This window comes from Strigops habroptila, chromosome 7 (genome assembly GCF_004027225.2).
Source record: "Strigops habroptila isolate Jane chromosome 7, bStrHab1.2.pri, whole genome shotgun sequence".
NCBI lineage: Eukaryota > Metazoa > Chordata > Aves > Psittaciformes > Psittacidae > Strigops > Strigops habroptila.
In genome coordinates this window covers 39,878,072-39,901,648 of record NC_044283.2, presented here as the reverse complement: position 1 = coordinate 39,901,648, position 23,577 = coordinate 39,878,072, and the positions used below count along the sequence as shown (strand labels likewise).

Sequence of the window (23,577 nt, the reverse complement as noted above, 5' to 3'; positions counted from 1 at the left end):
GACACCTTCCCCTAGAGCAGCTTGCTCCAGGCCCAATCCAGCCTGGCCTTGAACACTGCCTGGGATGGAGCAGCCACAGCTTCTCTGGGCACCCTGTGCCAGTGCCTCACACCCTCACAGGGAAGAGCTTTTTCCTAATGTCTAATCTGAGTCTCTTTCAGCTTGAAACCACTTCCCCTTGTCTTACTGCAACAGGTCTGCTAAAAAGCCTGTCCCCCATTTAATGGTGTCCAGCACTTCACTATTTTTTTCAGTTGGTGGAAGTTTTCCTTCTCAAGTAGAGGTTAATAGGTAAGACTGGAAAATCCGTACTAAGGTCCCCGTTTTTGCAGATTTCATATATAAACAAACAATGCAAAAGGTGACTACTTTGTTACTTGTATGAGTTATGGGGCATTCATATGAAAGTCTCCTATGCTTGGAACCTAAAAAGTAAGCAGAAGCCAGACTGTAATTTCAAGGAAGTACCTGCTTTTATATGTATAAAACATGAAATTCTGGGCCTGTGAAAGTGTCCACATATGCTAGCACTTCTGTTTGAATGAATGGGTTGGGGTTGTCAAACATACAGAAGTAAATGTGGCATGTGATTGTGTTCTTCATTTAAAACCAGAGACACACTGTCACAGAACTCTACTGTGAATTGGTTTATGCTGGACTGGACCTTTGGAAGTACAAACCTTTCCTTAAAAAGGCAGGGACAGCTTTGAAATACGAGCATGTTGCTACTGGCCTGTGATCCGTCAGTGGTACTGTTGTCAGCAGTAGCCCTGGGACCTGGTACAGGAGAGGTGAAGCCGCTGTACACTGGCAGCCTGTGAGTGAGAGCAGGCGGTGTTCTCCCCTGGCTTCTGGACTGTTACTTCAAGCAGTTGCCCGAGGATAAAACTCTTACATGCAGCAGGAGGAAACAGAGCAGCAGACCAGTGAACTTGAAAACAGTTAATCTGCATCTTGATTCTATTTTTTAAAGTCCTGATCAGTGAAAACAGGATGGTTTCCTCTCACTAATAAGGCAGCAACTGCAGTGGAATTTTTAACTTACCTGGTAACATCAGTTAGCTGGTTTTTAATCTCATCCAATTCCTGGTAACCCACAGCCAGATGCAGCTGCTGGAGCCGGTTTAGTGCTTTGTTTTCATACAGTAGGGAACGCTGCTGTAACCGAAGGTTTTACCTACGTGGTGGGGCAGACTTGAGGAAGTGTGTAACGGCAGCAAAGGAAATGGAGTGCGGTAGATCCAAGTAAGTGGCGGGTTGCAACTGTACTGCACCAACGAATGCATGGAAGGACCGCCCCCCCTCTCCGGTCTCTCAGAAACGTAACAACAGCGGCAAGTCCGCTCCATGCCTCGTTACCGGCAGCAGCGCAGAGCACAGCACGGGCAGCACTCCCGGCACCGCCGCTCTCCCGGGCCGAGGCTGCCGGCACCGGGGTCAGGGTCGCGGCTGAGCGGGCACCTGGGGCGAGCCCAGCGCTGGCTGGAGACCGCCGGCCGCGGGGCTTTGGAGACACCCCGCTCCCGCCCGGGTGTCCCAGCGCTGCCCGGCAGCGGCAGCACATCACTCCCCTCCCACCGCCCTCCAGGCATGCGCAACGTGCGCCACCGGCCCTCCCCGGCCGCCGCGGGGGTCACAGCAGCACAGTGAGCAGCCGCCTGCCGTGGGAAAGCTTTACTGAGCGCGGGGCGCGGCCGCGCAGTACAGAAGAGCAGGGACGGACACACGGACAGGGACACGAGCACAGCCGCCCCGCGGCGCCGGCGCACGGCTCAGGGCGCGAGCTGGTCCAGCGGCTCCTCCCGACGGTTGGCCAAGTGCGACTGAATGATGTCGGCAAACAGGCTCCTCTGCAGCAGCGTGTAGGCCAGGGGCAGCAGCTGCCCCACCGTCTTGTGGAAGTACTGCGGGCGAGAGGGAAAACAAGCACAGCCGGGGTCAGTGGCTCTGCCCTCCCAGCCAGAGCCACCGCGCCTCTAGGCTGGGCCCGGGGCAAGCTGCTCTTTTCAGCCGCAAAATGCGTACTCGGAGCACATACTCGTACTGCATCAGTAATCGGCACAGCAAGGCCAGGCTGCGTTACCCCAAGGGCTGCAGGGAGAGATGGACACCTATTTTCATCAGCATACAAGATGACAGCTATCATTAAGGCGCACAGCTGCCCAGCCTCTGGCTAAAGCTCCATGTCCCATCACACTCCACAGCCTGAGGGCATGAGGACTGTACGTACAGGAGCCATTTAAGTACTCCCAGTGTACAAGCGTATTTAGAATTTGTGGCAGTTCCTGTACTTGTAACCCCCTTATACCTCCATATGAGAGGGAAGATGTTTTAAGTCCTTTCCCATGTCTTTGGCTGTGGCCATAGCGTGGGTGTTCATTTTTGCTCTGTGAGTAAGGGGACAGCCAGGCTCCAGGCAGAACCAACAAGCTCCAAGTATCTACAGACAGGCCAGAACACTGGGACCAAGCCCTGTTGTGAGTTCTGTGCGAAGCCACTGTTTTTTCTTTCTGTTTACCAAAACAGCAAGTGAAGGAAGGTTTCTATTTTTAGAAAACAGTTACTAAATTACAGCTTTTTGTTTCAAACTGCTGCCCAAGATAGATCTCAGGATATGTCACAGCACTGTGAAGACTTACTTTGTCATGGCAGAAGTTGGTCAGTGGTTAATCTCATGTGCCAAGCAGCACAAAGCATGAAAGATGGGGGTTTGTCTCCATCTACTCAGCAAACTAAAGTAACCATTTCCTTCACTGCCCCTTCAGATGTAGGAAGGAATTAAGCAGCTGGAGCAGCACAGTTGATGAAGGAAGGGTCCAAAATAAGCAGGGTATCAGAGGAAAATACATGTTCTCAGCTGCTCCAGGGAGCTTAGAGCAGGGCAAGAAACCTAAGAAACACATCGGTAATTTAACCGTGTGGAAAGATCAGAGATTCTTCCTTTGTTTCAGTAGCTAAGTATTTTCACTAGTGTTTAAGACAGCTTTTTTGGGCCTACATTTAGTACTGCAATGTTTTCATCTTTCCATGTACCGCTCTGGAGCAGCCCTTAGTCTCTGTTTTTACTAAAAGAAGCTCTTTTGCATGGGTGTTTCTGTGACCAGCCGTTCTTTTACAGTAATGCTGAAGCTTCTTTGTACATTATTTTCTAACTATGGATTTATTACACACATGACCCTTTTCATCAAGGCAGCGGCTAATACAGACAAGAAGTGTTAAGTGTAATTTCTACACGTGACCAAGTGCTGGTAAGTCCATCAGCTTATTTACCACATTCGTTGCTAACATAGAACCAGAATGAGACACACGCTGGGAGGTCTCTTACGCAGCCCTACAGGCAGGGGAGCTGGGCAGCTGGTTGAGGCTCAGATTCCTCCAGCTGGGGTTACTACAAACATCAGTGTGTTTCCTGACCCAGCTGAATACAGCACTTGTGCCCATGCAAGCAGGTGGGGACAGGAGCTACGGTTATTCAGTGTCTCTGGGTCAGACGTTCTGCACTTTTAGGACTCTAATGACAACTCATTGTCTTACATCAAATCACAACAGCTAAATGCTGTTTAAATGCTTGTGGATTGCAGGATTGGGCTTTCATACAAGCAATTTTAAATTCAACATGGAATGATCTCCTAAGCATGATTTTTTAAACAGTTTTCACAAATTAAGAGTATTCTTGAGGACGTCCATGATTGTTAGGGATAATCATGCAATAGAGTTGGGAATCAAGATCTACAAGGCAAAACAACTCCTAGTCCATGCACAGAACACCAGATAATTTTGTGGTACTCACATGCGATCCGTAGCAGAACAGGTCTATGCCCAGTTCATACCCCATCCCATAGTCACATTCGTCATTAGCAAACTGAACAAAGGTCAGCATTTCCTGAATGGGTGCGAAGGCCTTCAGTCTCTCATCATCAGTGGAAGCATCAACAATGGCCTTACAAATTCTTCTCAGATTAGCTGCAAAACACAAAAGCAGAAATATTTAGATCTTTAAAGAAAGAAATTTAATGTCGCACAGAGGTAGTCTGTGGGAAAAACACTCATGTGTCACACTTACTTGAGGTCTAAGTGGGCACACCCTGAGCTGCTGCTGAAAAAGCTTTCCCCCTTTCCTTTGCTGCTCATTCTTGCCCCATGCCCACACATCACATTCCCCATAACAGAAACAAGCTTTTGTGTGGTGAACTTGCATGAAGGAACCAATTCTGGTTAGAACAACCCTGGGAGAAGAGGGAGGATGAGAAACATCCACAAATCCCTGATCCGTTTTTTGGATCCACTTTCTGCATGGCTGTGCCAATACATAAAAGGAGGGTGTCTGAACTACTGTTTTAGGAATTATTATTTTAGATTTAGCATGGTTCATTGATTGTCACCTGCTCATTTAAGGAAAACTACACTTGAGTTCAAAGTATTACAACTTCTGCTTTTTATGCCAATCACTCATATTCTTCCAATAGGAAATATGAATGCAGTTTGTATTTTGCAGAGTAGCTTTAGGACTGAGGGTTGTTTGCCTGAATAAAGCAGAAGAACATAGCAAACAAGATATTTACCATTTGTCTCAGGAAGTTCTCTGTATCCGACATCATTTTTGTCTACAGGAACAACTAGGCCTGCTCCATGAAATGCTTTGGTCACAACCTAGAGAGGAAATTGAATACAGTGCTGCAAGTCACAAATGTGCCATAAAACCCCTTACCTTAGTAAACAGCATTAACACCTGACTGCTGGTCATCAAACCTAACGTTGCATCCAGGCTCCAGGACATCAACTTAGTTTCAAATCGTATGGAAGTTACTTTTAAGTATAAAGTTACTTTTAAAATAACTGGAAATTCCATTTCAGTCACATTCTGCAATCTAGGAATCCTTGTAGTCACCCATGTAGTGTAGTACCATATCACAGTTGTCTGGTCAATCCCTATAATTATTTCTGACAGGTATGCAAAAAACCTCTGTTACTAATCCGTATAATCCTTAATGGTTCTGCTTCCAACAGATCCAACCCAATTGTTTACAAGAATCTTCACTTTGAAGCAGTTTTCTCCATGATCCCCATTTGGTTTAGCTTTTAGACTATTTCCCTGTCTGCTTTTTGTTTGTTTGTTTTAATGGGAATGCCAAGCTATGGTTTACAGGAGTAAAGTGTTTTGATTTAATCTTATTATTTGGACTACACTTGTATTGATCTCCCCTTTCCCAAAGTTTGAGAGTGCTGATTAGCTCTGGAAATTCCTAAACAAAGCATCCTTACTGACTAGAAGGAATTGACGATAATTAAAGAAACAGGCAAGTAAATTAAGAAGTGTAACAGAACTTATTCTCTCCAGTGGATCAGGAAAGTCATACTTTCTTATCTCTCTGTTTCATCTTCACCGTTTTTTGTTTCAGAGAATAACCCAGTTCTTTTGCTGTTCTTGTTAGTTTTTCATCTATGCCTTTCAAAACAGCAGTTTTCTTTTTATCAGCCACTTCCTTCAGTTTCTTTGACAAAAATAATCTGCAAAGAGAAGAAACACGTCTTAAAAGAGCTTAAGAGAAAACAAACAAAGAGCCTTCTAATCATTAAACCTCCAAATCTTATAATGAAGATCAGCAGTCATGGGTTTATTTATACACACAGACTTGGGAATGCAAGCCTCTTAACAACAGGAAAGAAAAAAAGTTTATCACAGACAGTACTTTGGCATCTCCCCACCTGTTTTTGCATTACAGTACAGTTTATGCAATCTGCAGGTGCTGAAGATACTCCTGAACTCAGTGGCTGTTCATCTTACTGTATTAAGAACTCAGTTTGCTGCTTCAGTGCTGTATACACTGTCATCCAAGTCACATACACAGATACATATTCATGAGGTTCATCATGGTGCTTTCGAAAAAACCGTCCTCATTTAACTCTGCTCTACACATGGGTTCTTTTGCAGAAGCTATTCTTCAGTGTGTTTCCACTCACTGACACACGGCTGTCCTTAGAAAGCTTTCCATTTTTAACTGACAGCTGATGAAATCTCTTGTTTACATTCATGATGCAAGACCATGTAAAGCTTCATGAATCATCCTGAATTACATATCCACATAAATGTTACCCTGCCCCAGGTCTGAAGTGGTACTTCTTGTAGTTATTCATTACATATGAAAATTACATGTTTTTCTGTACGCAAGAAAAACAGCTACAAGATATTAATTTAGTACAATAGCCAGGTTTCCTTCACCACTTTTTGAGATGCCCTTTCTTTACTTATGAAATAATTTAACACACCCGGTGGGCATTTTTTTTTTCCTATAGAGCATACTCCTGCCAATATATGTAAAGAAGGAGATAATTAACATTTATTTTATTCGTAAAAGGAAAACACTGTCTAGAAGCCTATTAATACTTTTAAGAGTACCGTAACACTTGCTAACGAGCAGAAAAGTGAGGATTTCTAGAGAAGGAAATGTAGAAGTTAACTGCATTATTCACATCTCCCGATTACTAATTTCTCTTCCACTCTATCCTTTATAGGATAAATATGAGCCTTACTTGACTGCAGCAAAGACATTATCACCAACTTGTGAAATCACACAGCTCTTCTTAGCTTCATTTGCACCAACCCACACTGGAAGCTCATCTGGAACATCCCTATTTATGAAAAAACAAAACCCCCCACAGAAATAGTCAAACCGTGTCCATTTCTCCTATTTCAAAGTAGGATTAATTTGCCTCCTCACCATGCTGCCATCTCATTCAGAAACCTAACATGAAACACCCTTAGATCTAAATCTCTAAAACCTTAAACATGGCTTTGAAAGGAACTTGTATCAATACATGCAGAGAGAAAACACATTCCCTTTATATCCTAAGGCTTGACTTTTACTTCTAGGTATCATAGCAAGAGTTAAAGGTTAATGAATGAAGGTGCTCAGGAGGGTTAGGGGCTAGTTCAATAAATAAATATAGGCTTCAACTCCAGTATCTGTGATCCTTTTTAATACATGGTATCAACCCATGTGTTAATGTCCTGCTACAGGAAAGAGACCCTTGTTTAGTCATAGTGCAAAACTCTCAAATCTTGTGGGGGGGAAAAGAAAAAAAAAAGAAAAAAAAGGGAGAAAAAGCTACACCTAATTACAGACCAGCAAGAGCATACACTAATACCTGAAATATCCCATGTGATACTGTGTTTTGCTATCCCCGACAAATATAGTCTGGAATTCTGGGGGATCATAGAAGAATCTCCAATGAAGATTGAAGTCCGGATTTGTTGATTTTGCCTTTTTGTGTTTTCCAGCAAGAATATCATATGGTCCAACCAGTCTAAGTCCAACACTTGACACAAGTGCATCTGAAAAGCAAAGCACGAACTGGTTCACTTCCTGGTGGGTGCACATCTAAACCAAGGTCCTATGTCACTCAGGTATCAAAAGCTTCCACAAATCCAAACAGTCAAACACTCTGCTTACCAGACACAGAAAGCTGACACACGCTTCTACTCAGATAGCTTTCATTTAAGAGTTCAGTTATTACACTTCTCATAGGTAGTGGTTAATTGCTCAGTGTCCAGAGAGAGACCAGTGATGTGTGGTGTCCCTCAGGGGTCTGTACTCGTACCAGTACTGTTTAGTATCTTCAGAGACAGTTGGACAGCAAGTCTGCCAACAACACCAAGCTGTGTGGTGCAGTCAACATGCTGGAGGGAAGGGATGCCATCCAGAGGGACCTGGACAAGCTCAAGAAGTGGGGCCATGTGAACCTCATGAGGTTCAACAAGTCCAAGTGCAACGTCCTGCACCTGAGTCAGGGCAACCCCCAATACAGGCTGGGGGACAAAGAGACAGAGATCAGGCCTGACAAGGACTTCGGGGTGTTGCTTGACGAGTAGCTCAACATGAGCCGGCAGTATGTGTCGCAGCCCAGAAAGCCAACCGTGTGCTAGGCTGCTTCAAAAGGCGAGTGTCCAGCTGGTGATTCTCTCCTTCTACTCTGCTCTTGTGAGACCCCACCCAGAGTACTGTGTTCAGCTCTGGGGCCCCCAACACAAGAGGGACACGATGCTGCTTGAGCGAGTCCAGAGGAGGCCACAAGGATGCTCAGAGGGCTGAAGCACCTCTCTAGTGGAGGCAGGCTGAGAGAGTTTGGCTTGTTCAACCTGGAGAAGGTTCTGCGGAGACCTTATTTCCACCTTCTAGTGCCTAACGGAGGCCTACAAGAAATCTGGAGAGGGGCTTTTTACAAGGGCAGGTAGTGACAGGACAAGGGGGAATGGCTTTAAACTGAAAGAGGGGAGATTTAGATTAGACATTAGGAAGACATTCTTCACTATGAGAGTAGTGAGATACTGGCACAGGTTGCCCAGAGAAGCTGTGGCTGCCCCATCCCTGGCAGTGTTCAAGGCCAGGCTGGACGGGGCTTTGAGTGACCTGGTCTAGTGGAAGGTGTCCCTGCCTAAGGCAGGGGGGTGGGAACTAGATGATCTTTAAGGTCCCTTCCAACACAAACCCATCTGATTCTGTGATGAGAATGCATCTGACCACTTCAAGTTTGCCTGTCTTCAGGCTGGTTTTGAAAGTCAGAAAATATTTAAAAACCCACCACTTGGTTTCTCAGGATCTAGCTCCTCACAAAACCTCCAGAACTGGTAGAAGTCTTCAGGCAGTCTAAGCCGATAGCACGTTTCTGCTTCTTGATGAAGACTGTCAGCGATATCTGCCTGATTTGACCTTCTCTTCTTGACACCTCCATTTTTTTCACACTGCAGTTTAAAAAAAAAAAAACCACCACACAACAACAAAAAAAAAAAACAAAAAACCAAAAAACCAAACCCAAAGTTAATTTAGTTGCTGTCAGTTCTACTGAAGGATTTTACAAAGCTTCTGTATTAAAAAAGGAACAATGATTAAGAGCATTAAGTCATGCTTGTTACTTAAAATCTTCTATGTACCAATAAGAACATCTATTTTGGACAGAATCCCTCAAAAGCACATTATCTCAGACATGCACTGAACACTGCCAACTGCTACTTTGATATTAATGGGCCGGTATAACCAACAGAAGCACTTTTATTAGTTATTCAAGCAAAGGACTAAGCAATACCAAAGTTTCATCTAAGTTCTACATTATTTTGAAAGGACTGTTTCCAATCACACAGCAATTTGCATCCAAGAAACTCATGTTTTAGAGAGCTGCAAACAGATACTGTTTTGTCACATCTGCTTAAATGACACTACAAAAATCTTCCAAGTCTGCACTATCTGAACTACTCAATTCAGCATCCGAGCTGTTGTAATCTACTGCACAGCATCTTAAAAACAGGTTAAGGTTTAAGTTGTTTTAAAACAAGCGATGTGACATGAACAGGCACACCCCACTCGAGGGGTAACCTCAACTACCTCATTCCCATGTAAGGCTCCAAGAATTGGTAGGGCTCATTCTCCCCTTGGTTTAAAGAATAACGATGAAGAAAAGCGAGGTTTCTTTTCTCTTGCTAGGGCAGTACAACGCGGCAAACACTCCACCTCCGAAGCGGGCTGCCGTTGGGCAGGTAACTGTGCCACGAGCACCCGTCCCCTGCCGTAGACACCCCGCCCGCGGGGGCGGTTGCTGTTACAGCACACCTGGGACGCGGCAGTGCCCGGGAGAAGCCCGCGTAGAGAGGAGGGGCTCCCGCGCCGGAGGACGACGGGCCGCGGGGCACACCAGACCGAGGGGAAGGGAGGCGCAGGCCTGGCGCTGCCACACGGCGCCCGCGCCACGCAGGCCCCGGAGCTCGCCGCCCGGCCGGGGGGGGAGGGGGGAGCGCCTCGGGCTCGGCCCCTCCCGTTCCGCGAAGCCTCCCCCGCCCGGCGCGCGCCCGCTAACGGCCACCTGCTCTCCGGCCGGGCCCGCCGCGCCGCGCGGCCGCCGCTTCCCGCCACCTGCCATGCTCCCGCCGCCCGCATCGCGCGCGCGCGCCCGCTCCGCCGCTTCCGAGGTCGTGCCCCGCGACTCCGCGCGTGCGCAGAGCGGCGCGCGCCCGGCCAGGCCGCGCCCAGCCCGCCGCGCGCCCGTCCGTTAACGGCCGCTGAGGGAAGGGGGGGGCGGCTCTGCGTGCCCCCGGGGCACCTTGCTGCAAGGCGGATGAGCGCCGTTACAGGGCCGGTGCGCGGCTCCGTACTTAGGCGTCAGCTCCTGCTCGGAGCTGCCTGGCAAGAGGAGGGTTGATGGGAGCACAGCGGTACCCGGGCGGCTGCGTTAGCTCCCCGCCAGAGCAAGCGCCACAGCGTCTGAGGGGGGAGCGACGTGGGGAGAGAACGAACGCGGTTAGGTCTCGGTGGCGAGCACGGCTATGGCGGGGGCTGGGTGCTAGAGGTAAGCCCGGGGAGCTAACGGCCACGTCTCCTCAGGGGTAGGCTAGCTCACCTCAGGGCTGCCCATACACACTTTCAAGGCTGGATTATTTTTTTTACCCTACTTACATATACGTGCAAATTCCTATAATACAAGTTCGGTTAGTATATTGGGATGAGACAGAGGGGGGAAAAAAAAAAAGTTACCTGCATCAAGTGTAATCTTTCCCTCCAGAGCTAAAGGCATACAAAAGAGGGGAAGCAATACTAGCTTTCGGTACACAGGAAAAGGAGGAAAAAAAGCCCCAGTCCTCTCAGCCTCCGCTTTAGCATTTGACAACTGCCAGGAATATAAAACTGTCATCATGTAATTTCTGTTCCAGTGAGCAAATCGAGGCAGCAGTGTGTAACATGCAGCAAGTGGGACACATTCCTCAGTTTAGAAGAGCACATGATCGTATTATGCAACATCCACTCTATTTAAGTATACTGCTGAAGTGCTTTGCATAGGAAAAGGCCTAGAACACCAATAGCACAGAAGGAGGCAGTGGGAAGCTGGATATATATAAACCACCATTTTTTTGTTTCAGTAAGTTGGATTGCAGTGGGTATGTTTAAAGAAGCATAAGCTACTGGAATTTTTTCTGGTATGCAGCATGTGTTCAGCAAAAATGCATATATGGCATAAATCAAGCAGGTTTTTTGCAAGCTGTAAATATTTGCTGTGGAATAGACTATTAGCTTAGGTCTAGGAGTAAGATGTAGTACCTTTCAAAACCACAGGTGACATTGACAGTTATGTGACCAACACAAAAGCTTGATAATGTTAAGGCTGTCTACAGCATTCGCTATTAAGAATTAACACACAATGTCACAGGAAACTTAATCCTGACTGATGATGTTGTTATTTCCTATATGTAAAAACAGCTAGGCACTTCACAGGAACCATGGATTGATACCACATAGATGCAGGACAACCAGTGACAAAATCTGATTCTTCAGCTGGAAAAATTGTTCTTTAAATCTGCATATTAAACCGTTTGCTTACTGAAATCCTGCACACATAAGGAATATTAAATTTTGAATCTGAACCTTAAGGGATAGATTATGTTTCATCACCTGAGGTTAAGCAGGAATGAGGTACTAAAGCTCACACAGAAACCACAAACCTAATTTTCTTCCTGAAAATTACTGCCCTGGGGTTTCTTTGGGAAGATGGTTTCCAGTATTAGTCTCACCCCATAATTTCTAGTACCTTAACTGTACCATAATTCTACTACCTTAACCCTAACTGTAGTGGAGGCTAGACAAAATGACACCTGAAGGAATGACATTTTCCTCAGCAGCTTGGTAAAGAGTGTTCTAGAATGAAGGCATACCTGCTCCAGCCCCATCGCAAGTATCATTATATGCCCTAGCTTAGCTTACCCAAATTCCAACCTCATGCAGCAAATGGATTCACCATTTGCAAATGCAGCAAATGGACACCAAAGGCACCAGTATTTCCCAGTTCAGTGTTAAAGCTAACAAATGCCAAGTTCTGTCACCCATTACAATTTCAGAATAAGCTTTTTCCGTACTGCAAGGTGAGGTTAATTCCTTAATTAACCTATAGGTTTGCAGATGCTTATCATGCTCTTCTGTTCTCTCAGTGTTTACTGAAAGAAACCCTTTGGACAACCATTAGAAGTGACATGGAAAGGATAGCCCAAACATGCCTTAGCCCAGAGTCTCAAGTATGTATTCCTGCCACATTAGTCTTCTGCTACAAAACAAGTAAATGAAGTCAGCATGACAGCTTCTACCTTTGTTTTAGGTCAGGAAGAAAACAGAACCTTTTTATAGGTGGAAAACTTGAGATTAACTTTTGCCTCTTAAAATATTTTGTGGTATACCTTTGAGAGACAAGTAATGGAAGCATGAAATAAACTTGTAGTGGCCCCATTTTAGGTATGCTGATAGCTCGCAAGGCAAACCTATGCTGGAAAAAATGCAGGTGAACTGGAAGAATAGTCCTGCATTGGTTTATTGTCAATATCAGTGTTCAGGCTTAAAAGCCTGGAGTACCTTTACCACTTCACAGAAGATAGCTCCTGTGAGTTTATTGATCAGTTGATTAATTTTTTATTTTTTTTTTTTTTTAATATTCTTTTCTCCACACAAGCTATTAAAGTCTGAGAGCCTGCAGTTTGGTCGTACTCTGGGAGAGAAAGACACAAGATCTAAGGGGGGGGGGGGGGAGATGTTAAAACCTCTCCAGCTGAGGAACTCTGTCTCTCATACTTTCCAGGCAGGTACCCCAGCCACTAGATAGCTGGTTAAGAGTAGCAGTGTTTGGCCATATTTAAGGTAAAATGGGCTGTAAAAAATATGATATGTGTAAATACTGTAACTTATAATCCTTTCATAGGTATGTTCCAGTCAATTTTGGAATGAGTACTTTGAGAGAAATAGGTAATAAAATGGTCAGTTGCCTCATCCTATCCATACAGGTTTGAAATATGATGCAGGTAGCTTGATTCCATTAAGATCACAATGGTGGTCATGTTCAGAACACTAACTTTGTGAATTTGAGGTTAGATGTATCTAGTGCCAGGTGGCAGCTGATAAGATGTTTTCAGTTCAGCAGTTTTGAGGTTAGGTTTTTAACCCTTTCATTTACTCTTCAGTTAAGTTCATCCTCATCACTTCTTCTCTGAAGTTTGGAAACAGACTGTAGAGTGCCACCATACAAGTCCTTACAAGAGAAACTGTAAGATTCCAAATGATTATTCAGTGTGCTATAGTAATTTTTAATTCTCTGTGAAGTAGTAACTCCATCTGTGTGCATCTACCTCCAAATAATTTGTTCTCACTTCTCAAGTCCTAGATTTGAAAAGCATATATAATTTGATATTGGTAGTTATACTGTCATTCATTCTATTAACAACATGTAAGGCTGTAACATGGAAGACTTTTTACAAAGAAGGATAAGCAACTGAAGCAGAGTTTACAATACAGTAGTTTAAAACCTCCTCCTTCTAACTGGTAAAGATAGCCTCCTATGTCTGTACCATCAGACTTCTGAATCAGGATAAAAGGAGATTATCTCAAGAGATTAATCTGCAAGTAGCTTTATCAAGCTTTAAAGCTGTCTGTATGATTAGTCCTAAGAAAAATTAGCTTTTTTCTTTTTAATTTACAACTTTACAGTAACAGATTTTGCGAGAAACCACAGATCTGGAGTCTGTTGTCTTGAAACAAAGCTTTTCAGACCTGCTTTCTCAACAGCTCTGGTAGATAACTTCTTGTGTATACATTTAATTTGCCCCTTGAGGTCAGCAAAAGCTTAGTGTGTCAGTTTCCAAGATTATGGCTTAATATCCAAAGTATGCCCCATACTAGGGCAAAATCTCAGTTCTTAATTTCAGAGTTTTATAGCTATTAATTATGGTGAAGAAAGCCTTCATGAGTTAAGAGCCTAAGTGAAAGCTTTATTAGCTAGTAGATACCAAGAAGAAGGAAGACAGACTTGCAAGGTTGTTGAAATTCAGTTTATGCTTCCTCACTGCCATTCGCTGACTCCCTTATGCTCATAGCTTTCCTCCAGAGTTGATTGTTTTCCTTCCACCCCTTACAAAGTTCAGATTTGCTCACGTGTGGAAAACCACCAGAAATAAGTTAAGCTATGCAATCCAGATATTCTGTACTGAGATTTTCCAGAGATTTATATTTAAGGACAGAGATCTCTGTGAGACACGACATAGTCTACTTTGCATTAGAAAGTTTGATGGGGTGCAGTCGGTTCTATTTTTCCCTACTCTACTGCATATGCAACTGAAAGGTAACTGTAAATATATAAATTCTAATTTCTGTTCAACTGTTTGCCAAAGACCATGATACTTCATTTTTCTTGCCACAAGAGGGAGCCATTTAAATTCTTGTCATTGAAAAGGCAGTTGAAGAACTAAGGCAAAAAAGTAGTATCTTAATACATGATTAGCCACATTGATGTCCTTTTATACCATTCAGTACAACCCCTTTAGAAGTAGGCAGCTTGTTTCCTAATACCAGATAATTTAATCTTACTCTGAGTAATTCCAGCATGTGTAGCAAATGTATTTTCCTATGTGTCAGCTGTCGTGGTGTTGTACAGAATGCAGTTTGGCACAAATGCAGTGAAATGATGCTGTTTTAAACTGCAGTATTAAAACTGTTTTATGTGAAGGTCTGGTTCTTAACGAGTTGCTTTAAGAAATTGCCAGCTGTCTTCTCAGGTTAAGCCTTAAATAATCCTCAGATCACACAAAGCTTCTGTTCCTTAGGTTAATATCCTCTGTAGGGCAGCTCTGTGTTTTCAGGTTTAGAGGAGGACACGTCCTTCCTTCCACCAAAATAAGGATGAGCAGGAGCTGTGGACACATTGAATGTCAAAGACAAGATTTGCCTCCAGGAAGGTTGGGAGAGAGTAGTGCTGCAGCAGACCGCAAAGACACACAGTGCCTCTGCTGAGTCACCACCTCACTGCTGCCTGTGCTGACAGGTTGTCCTGGATCCCCGCCAGCTCCCCTTGCAATTCTGCAGGGTAGGCTATATACATCAGGATGAATGAAAGAAGAAAGTACAGTAGGAGGAAGGGGAGAAAAAGTAATGTCACTGGGAAAAAAAAAAAACAAACAAAAAACAACCTGATCAGGATACTGCAGGACATATTTCCTGAGAAATCCTGGAGGCTTCAGGTAGCTTTTACTGTGAATGTTTAAAACAGAATTTGAGTGAAGATACATAGTAGTCTTGCTGTGAAAGCACTTGTAGTTAGCTATGTGTATTAGTATAGAGATTAGTATTATTTTGGCATCAATTCAGTGAGCCTTGCAATAACTGCTCTTGACAAGAATGTAAACTCACAGCTTGGTACTGCTGTAATCCAGCATTTTGAACCACTGTTTAGATCTGGCAGCTAGCAGTAGACTATTAATTTAAGGTGGCAATAGTACTTTACTGCAAGCCAAACTGTTTCTTTCTGCTCCATTTTGAGTATAGGGAAACCATCTTGCTCACATAAATTAGGACTTGGAACACAGAATATCTGTGCTATTCTCCATTTAAATTACTTGTTAGTCCTGTGATTGTACAGAACTGTGATTTATGTAGGACCATTTGCTGTACCTACCAGTTACATTAGCCATAAACGTATAATATTGCAAGTTGCCTAGCTTACTTGGAAGCACAACTGCTTATGTTCAAAGGAGCAGTGTGGCACAGTTCAGCTGAATGTATTATCCCAGGAAGTTAGAGTCCTCCTGTAAGAATCTACTCCTCTAAGGGACTGCTAGTGTGAACACCTATCCAAGTGTGTTTCTTCCAACAAAAGTAGAACCTTTGACTTAATAGGTCTAATCCAATTTTACTTCTGGTAGGATAGTTTCCTGAGCCAGGCAATCTAGGTACAAGGTTATTTTTTCTAGTTATGTTTTTTGGTCATTTATGGGTGTCATGCTTCTTTTAATCTGCAATTTTTCACCTTAAAACTTTCCCTGCATATGTACAAATACAGCATACAGATAGGAAGATAAAAGTATGTAGAGTCAAATGGGTGCCACTGGAGGCAATAAGTGGAAAAAAAATCTTTGGTCCCACACATAAAAATAAAAGCAGTCTAACAGCAAGGTTTTGTCCTAGCATATAGAACAATTCGCATTCTGCTGTCACCAGAGGTTATGGTGACAATCAGTACAAATAATGAAACAATATGCATTCACCAAGTGTTGACTGATGACATTAAGATTTCATCTAGTATATATGCCTCGGTTTCCTCCCCCAACAGACAATGGGGTGAGGGGGTGGAAAACAGTGGCTCTGAGTCATTTCAGTTTAGGCTAGAGTGAGTCAGGAGGCAAACAACTCAGTTTAATTCCTTCTCTCCTTTTTCCTCAGGGTCTAAAGTTGGGCAAGTTGATCATATTCCGGTCTTTAGAAACAAAGAATTGCTGGCTATAGCTGACTGACTGGCAAGACTCCTTTAGGAACAGGGTAAATCCATTTTTATATTTTAACATCCTGAGAGGAAGTAGTTTACATTCATAGATACACCATTCTCAAATAGTAACTTTCGTAGTCATTACTGCTGTGAGAGTCCCCAAATCTGAGTATTTAGTGCATGGTTTAGGGTGAAAAATCCAATTACATTTAGCAGCTTCTGTAAGAAACATTTATTTTTGCATTTTTCTGGACACCCTAGCAACCACAAAGTATTTAAAGAAACAAAAGCTGGGGTTAGCATAAATCTTAGAGGCAGCACTGAAGTATAACATTGACTTTGGACTTGTGTTCATATTTAAGGCTTTTCCCTCAGATCTACATGGTTGTTTCCACTCCATATGGCTTCTAGTGCAACAGTATAGTAGGTTTCTGCTGTAGACTTCTAGCTAGTAACACAACCTGGTGTATTCTCACTGTGCCATTCTCAGCTAACAGCTTCAGTGCCTAGAGCTGTGTTGCATTAGCACAGTCTGTTCCCAAATAAGTTAGCTTTCGGTCTGTGAGCATGACTAATTAATTCAGGTGCAGCACTGTGCTGACACAGCTCTACCATTTCCGGTTCTGGAAACAGCACAGGTAGCACTGGCAATATATCCAACTCTGTTTTCTGTCATCCCATTTCCATTCACCTGTCTTGATACTATAAGCTACCATAAACAAGTGTCACAGCAAAATATGTCCAAAGCCTTGGTTATAGCGTATTTAAAGACAATAGCACTGTTGAAGGCAGGTTATGCCCAGCATCAGCAAATAACCCTCTTCTCATCAGGAAAGGGTGGAACCTGGCGTCCCCCCTTGATGCAGACCTGCTGAAGTCCAGGGCTTGCTGCTGCTTTCACATCTGTGTTAAGGGCTGAATCTGCCCTTAACACAGTAACTGAATTACTACAGACTCCACTGTGAAGCTGCAAATACAGCATGTCTAAAAGACTAGGCCTTCACACCACAAGACTTACATGCTTCCTCAGCTTCAAGGAGCCAACATGTTTCTTACTCATATTTTGGCCAACTTCAGTTCTCTCAGGCCCACAACTTTTTGTACAGATATGTAAAATATATTTAAGTAATTTACACAGCTATAGTATCAACACTAACAAAAAAAAAAAAAAACCACACCAAAACCCCACCAAAACCCGAAAGGTTAATAGCCCCAGAAGATAGTGAATGCTGATTTCACAATAGGATTTTCTCTTCAGCATCGTCACTGTTTCCTGTTGACACTTTGTAAAGTTAAGCTTTGTCTTTGCTGATATGTACTACTTTCCACAAGACACAAACACCCATAGCTCTTAGTTTCAGTATACTCATGAATACCATTAATCACTGCATTTTGTCATCTACCCATAGTAGTATGCCAGCTTTATAAGCCACGAACTTTACCAGCACAATAGAAGCTTTAAGTGTTGGGTTTGTTTTTTGTTGGTGTGGTTTTGGGGTTTTTTTGTTGTTTTTTGCCCCCCCCCCCCCCTTTTTTTTGGTGTGTGGTGGTGTTTTTTTGTTTGATTGGTTGTGGGGGTTTTTTGGGTTTTGATAGAGTTTTTTTGTTTGGTTTTGTCTTTTTCCATAAAGTACTGGCAAAAAAATACACATGCTTTGCCTCTGTCTTGAAAGCTAATGTGCAACCCCTTCTAGGGACTCCCAAGTTAACAGTTAGTATGAGCTAGCCAAGATGGCTTTAGAGAAGAGACCTCTGTGCCCCCCCTAAATTCCAAAATAAGAAAAAGCATTTAAAGAAAATCTCTAGTTAGCAAAACACCCAAACAATAACCCACCAGAAATCCCCTCACACCACCAGACCGCCACCAAAAAGCCACTAAACAAATACTACCACACAAGAAGCCAAGCTAATGAAAAGTCTCAGGTATTACATAGATACAACTCTCCATATCCAGATAGATCAGTTTTCTAGTGTGAACCAACAAGTATTTTATCATCAACTTCAGCACTTGCAACAAACAGCAAAAGAAGACTCTCCAGCTTGCATTAGTGAAGAACTACAGGGCAATAGTTCTCTCTTCACTCCCTTTGCTTCTTATTCTGTATTTACACCAAAAAAACCATTTGATAATTAGCATTTTCTATTTTTAAGATATTTTTAAAGCTTAAGAACACTAGGTACAAAATAATTTCAGTGCACAAGACATTTTTGTGTTATGTTTAGAGCCAATTGCTACAGTTTAGCCACATAACCCAGCTCTTACCACTCAGCTCCCTAACAGATTAAGTATTTTTTTCATGTCTCATAAAGAAGTCCAACCAGCACTTCATCTCAACACAACCTAGCTAGCACCTCTACCAGTCAGCAGCTATTGCTTTCTCAATAAAAAGATTAATACACCAGGTATAGTTAGACAAAGCTCTCAATTTTTCCACTGTTTTCAGAGCAAAATGGAATAAAACCTCTTCTTAAATTACACATCCTGGCAGATAAAAAGAACAAGCAACTCTAAATGAAAAAACTTACCATTGTAAGGCAGAAAAAGTCCAATGCACTACTGAAGTTGGTGACTCTATAGAAAAAGCTACGCAAACTACTTCTTACCAGGCTTGTGCTCTTATGTAGATGTGCTCTTACCAAGGTGTCAGCATTGGCTGATGAGTTGCAGGGTCTCAGCTGTACCTGCTCCCTGACCATTTAACCCCTGCATTTCTGCTTCCAGTTTTCAGCAGGTGTAACTGGGAAAAGTAGGTTTAAAGTTTTGAATTGTTTAGCAGGATGTAGCTTAATGAATTTGTGGTGCCCCCCAAAATGTTGTATAACTCGCCATAGCTGCTTTTCTTCCTGCATAATTTCCATATTTTTCCCTTACTTGTTCCTGTTTTTTTTACTTACCCCCTCTTCTTTTTGTTGCCTATCAGAAGAGAGAACAAGTGTAGAATTTCCTCTGCAAAAGAAAGGGAGGAAGCTAGGCAAGGACCTCATCATAGAAAATGTACTCAATATGACAGTTGCAAGTCCTTTATTTGTTTTTGTTACACTGCCAAGGCTAGCTTTAAGAATAGCAGTGCTTCTTGTATTGGTTCTATCATTCAGATAATTCTGTGACGCTAGAGGCAACTAATTAAGGAAAAGGATAGTACTGAAAAGCAGCAAATAGGGGATGGATGTTGCAAGTAGGGCTTGTAGAAACTCTTGTTGAACTACTGCTTTTGCTATAATTAGACCATGGTGCATTGTTCTCTTATGTTGATGTGCTCTTACCAAGGTATCAGCATTGGCTGATGGATTGCAGGGTCTCAGCTGTAAAGAAATTAATCTTGGATATTGCAAATATATTCTAAACCAACTTCTTTTTAATGCAAACTGTTTAAAGTCTCAGTGTCTTCAGAGTGTTTGTCTACCCATTTCAGCACCTAAATACACCATTTAAGCATTATGCTCAGTTTCTATCGTCGTTCATGTTTAAAGCCCTCACGGTGTTGGTGCAGCCTACAGCATGGAATTTAAGCTAAAATGTCAAACATCCTAAAATCAAATTCCCTTTTGATAGAAAAATTTGGACCTCTGATATCTTCTCCAAGGTTCTTGGAACTCTGAATTGTAGGTTCAATATACGTTTCAGGATCAGACTTCTGTAAGCAAACTCATCACTCATCATTATGGGTTTTGCAGCAATTTGTAGTTCCAGCAATATAATATGCATGAATTTTAAAACAAAACCAAACTACAGCATATAGCAAAATGAATAAAAAAGTCCTACCACAGTCATTGACTCCATCTCTTGTCTTTATTTCATTCTCAAATGTAATTCTCATAGAGGTCAGCATTTTACAAGGAGAGTTTTTACAATCGTCAAAAAACTAAAACATGGTAATTTTTCATTACTTTATCATCTCTGTGATATCTAAACAGAACAACATAGGGCTTAAGCATGGTGCCTCCTAACAGAATTCAAAATGCTAAAATCTTTTTCTGCTGGCTTCCTGTAGTATTTTACTGAAAGTCTTCCATGAATTTACTTCCCTGACCATCATCAACACACTGCTGTGGTCAGACAAGGAAGGGATGTCCTCCGGAATGGTAAAGTATATAGAGTAATTCATCCCTTAAATAGGTTACAACCGATGACTTCAGAAGTTCATGGCAAAATGTGAACTGCAAAAAGTATGCATAAAAGTGTTGTGGACATAGGATAGGGAGTTATTCAAGGCTTTGAGCAATTAGAGAAGTTGAGGGACTTTACACATAAGCAAGAAATGATTCCAAAGGTATTACTGCCACACCCAGAAATATTCGACCATGTGGATATTCCAGGGCCAATATTCAAGTCAATGCAATGTCATAAGACAACCTAGAGGGATGCGTTGAGTAGGGATAGTTAATTGCAGCATATTTTAAAATGCTCAGCATGATCAGTGATTATTTTAATTGCCTAAGAAAGAATGGAGGCATCTGTACTTTTAGGATGTTGTAGCAAAACCTGTTGTTCTGTTGTGTAGAGACTCCTGTGACTGTCAGCTGACCAGCTAGCATTAAGCCATTGAATGAAATAGGCTACAGTTTTTGTCAAACACTATGGTTATATATAACTGTGGAATAGTATCTCAGAAACCCTGTAGAAAAGCACTTGCTGTATATGTCTGGTTAAAGAAAGGGTCAAGAGTATTTTTTGTCTTTCAAAGAGAAGGACTGGTCCAGTGAGGCTGGTTTCCTAAGAAAAATCTGCAAATCAGTCATCCTAATACTATACAGACTTTTTACTAGGAGAGCAGTGTTTACTGTTAGGAGCCAAATTCAGATGGAAATATCAATCGGGCTGATAACCAAGAATCCAAAGGAGAATAATGGGGCTGAGAAGACTGCAGTGTCTTAACTGACTTATTAGTGACTTATTTCTTAAGTCAGAACTAAGGAGAACCTAGAGATTTAGACTTGCAGTCCAGATGGGAGTTGAAGGTAGAGCAAAGTACCTGCTTGAAATTCACCTTTGTCATTAAAGCTTCCAGAAGATACCTATTCTCTAGTTCTCACCTTGTCCTGAGGGTTTTCTGACTGCTAAGAGGTTTCTGGTAGCTGTTGCAGCCCAGCACTGCCATCTGCATAGTGATTCTTGAACAGTAAAATGTTCAAGATCTGTAGAAGAGGCACTCCATGGAAAGCTTGCCATTTACATAAAGTTTCCTCTCAGTATTTCTTTGAATTTTGCCCCACAGAGCATAGGGACTCCTGTACAAAGCAGGCTTCATGCTCAGTCACTTATGCGAGAGGCATTACAAAATGATGTAAAATTTGACCTATAAACTTTGTAACAAGCTATTGTTTAACTTTGCCATTGTCTTCTCATATCCACAATTATATGAGCTTTACTTTGTGATATGACTAATATCTTTTTCCTCCTCTCCACCCCCATCACAACATTTTAGTTGACATTGTATGTAAAATAGTTTTTGAGTTTACTTCATTTGGAGGGGAGGGGGAGAAAAATTAAAAATCTGGAATGAGTCAACTAAACCAGCAGAAACATAATTTTAAGTAGGCAGGATCATTACACAGTTATCACAGTGTGTACATACACTTGAAAACAGCTATAAAGCACAACAGCAGACAGTTGTGTTTGCCCTACAGTTGACTGCACACTCATCATATTAGCAATTATATGTATAGTATCATAATCAGTAGGTTTTGCGGTATGAGACAAAACCCCAAATGTGCACAAAATGGACAGTTCTGTTGTAAGAGAAATTAAGAATTTAAATAAAGAAATTATATTTATTTTTCTTTAAAATAAAGCATGGTGATTTAACCCGATGGCTGTTAAAGGTAGTAGGAGGCAAGCAGTTCTATAAAATAAAACAAAGTTCTATAAATCAGAAAGAGCATTATCCTCTTATTTTATCTTTTCTAAAGCAAATAAAATACTGTATAACATAGCAGCATTTCTGACTAAGAGTAGTACTTATCAGAGATTCTTAAATCAGTTTGTTATTGCAAGATTAATTAGTGCCATCATTTAATACTTCATTAATTAAGTAAGCAATTTGTAGCTAATTGCCATCTCCTTGCTTTTCTCAGGAATCCTTCCCCAGGATGGGTTTTTCTTTCTGGCTGTATGATATTGCCTCTAACGGGATGCAGCACAGCTGTTGAATGAGTCCACGAGCTTTTGGAAAAAAGTAGGTAAATTATGTGGTACCTGGTACTTCTTACACACATGTAGTCAGTGCATGTAATCTTATTTCCATTATTATTTATTGCCTCTTTCCTGTTCAGTCCTGACAGTAGTTTTGGATTTCACTGAACTGTTCCACAAGTGGAAAGTGGATTACACTTTGCGGGAGCCTTAATTCAGTGGCAAATATAACATGTGGTTAAAGAAGCTGGGAATCCCTTGTGAGTATCCCATCAGAGTAGATAGAAGAAGATGGAAAGTGAAAGTTCGTTGCATCTAGCTTTGAACTGAAACGTGTCCTATCACTTTAAATGAATGGCTTTACTTGGGGTCCATCATGAACAAAGAAAGTTGTCTTGGAAACCTTGATGGGGTAATTAGTATCTGGGCAGAGCAATAAGGTCCCAGAGACTCTGTAATCAGGTGGCCATTTATTCCAGAAGACTTGGGCTTCCGTCTAGCAGAGGAGTATGGAATCGGTTGATTAAAGGAAAGCTGCTCTAGTAAGATCCGGTAATGAGATACAAACATTTTTTCGTGTCTATCAAAGACAATTATTGCATGGCACTTTGATTTATTCACTGGTAAAAAATATTCTAAAGCTGTTAAGAGGAGCCCAAGCATGGAAGCTAAAGAAGGTTTTGTTCCGGAAGATGGTTTTGCTCCAAGTTCTCCTCCTTTCCACATTGTCTACACTCTTGCTGTAATTATCACGATTGTATTCTTTCCTGTTAGCTTGGATATCTCTGTATTACACTGCATTACATAGTGTACACATAACCAAAGTGCCAATTATACCACTTGAGACAAGTATCATCCTGTACAAAGAGAATGTACATAATTAGTCTTGTTTAATTTGAGTATTTCAGAGTGTAAGTGCAAAGGGCTAAAGAATCACGCGATTGTAGTTGGAAGTGTTTAAAAAGTACTTCAAGTACTTCTGTGAAATGGATGTTTGGAAAGCTTATCAAGTCCTCTGAGTCAGACTATTTTGGTTATCCAAGAATCCAGAATTCAAGCTGCACATGTGTCCTTCATTTAGTTTTTTGATCAGTTTCCTAAATTAATCACATTTTTATGTAGTTAGCACAATAGAAAGAAGACAGGAACTAAAAAGAAACGGCAAGACTGTT

The 23,577-nt window shown here is 42.2% G+C and overlaps 1 protein-coding gene and 1 long non-coding RNA gene across 4 annotated transcripts; one reads left to right on the top strand and one right to left on the bottom strand.

Moving 5' to 3' along the window:
- Positions 1-1,659: 1,659 nt before the first annotated feature.
- Positions 1,660-10,604, bottom strand: LOC115610738 (histone PARylation factor 1). Of its 2 annotated transcripts, none has more exons than XM_030492707.1 (8): positions 10,521-10,604; positions 8,581-8,740; positions 7,147-7,333; positions 6,532-6,630; positions 5,358-5,508; positions 4,563-4,650; positions 3,791-3,963; positions 1,660-1,904 (listed from the first exon to the last, which is right to left on the bottom strand). In XM_030492707.1, exons 1-8 carry the CDS (start codon positions 10,524-10,526, stop codon positions 1,773-1,775), a joined length of 996 nt encoding a protein of 331 aa, XP_030348567.1. In that variant the 5' UTR covers positions 10,527-10,604; the 3' UTR covers positions 1,660-1,772. The 2 variants fall into 2 exon arrangements, with proteins under 2 accessions (XP_030348567.1, XP_030348566.1); XM_030492706.1 differs by lacking the exon at positions 10,521-10,604 and adding an exon at positions 9,853-9,996.
- Positions 10,068-22,637, top strand: LOC115610739. 2 transcript variants are annotated; one of them, XR_003992326.1, is made up of 3 exons: positions 10,068-10,335; positions 22,348-22,448; positions 22,546-22,637. It is a non-coding gene; the product is annotated as an uncharacterized LOC115610739 (long non-coding RNA). The 2 variants fall into 2 exon arrangements; XR_003992325.1 differs by lacking the exon at positions 10,068-10,335 and adding an exon at positions 16,256-16,325.
- The last annotated feature ends 940 nt before the right edge of the window (positions 22,638-23,577 follow it).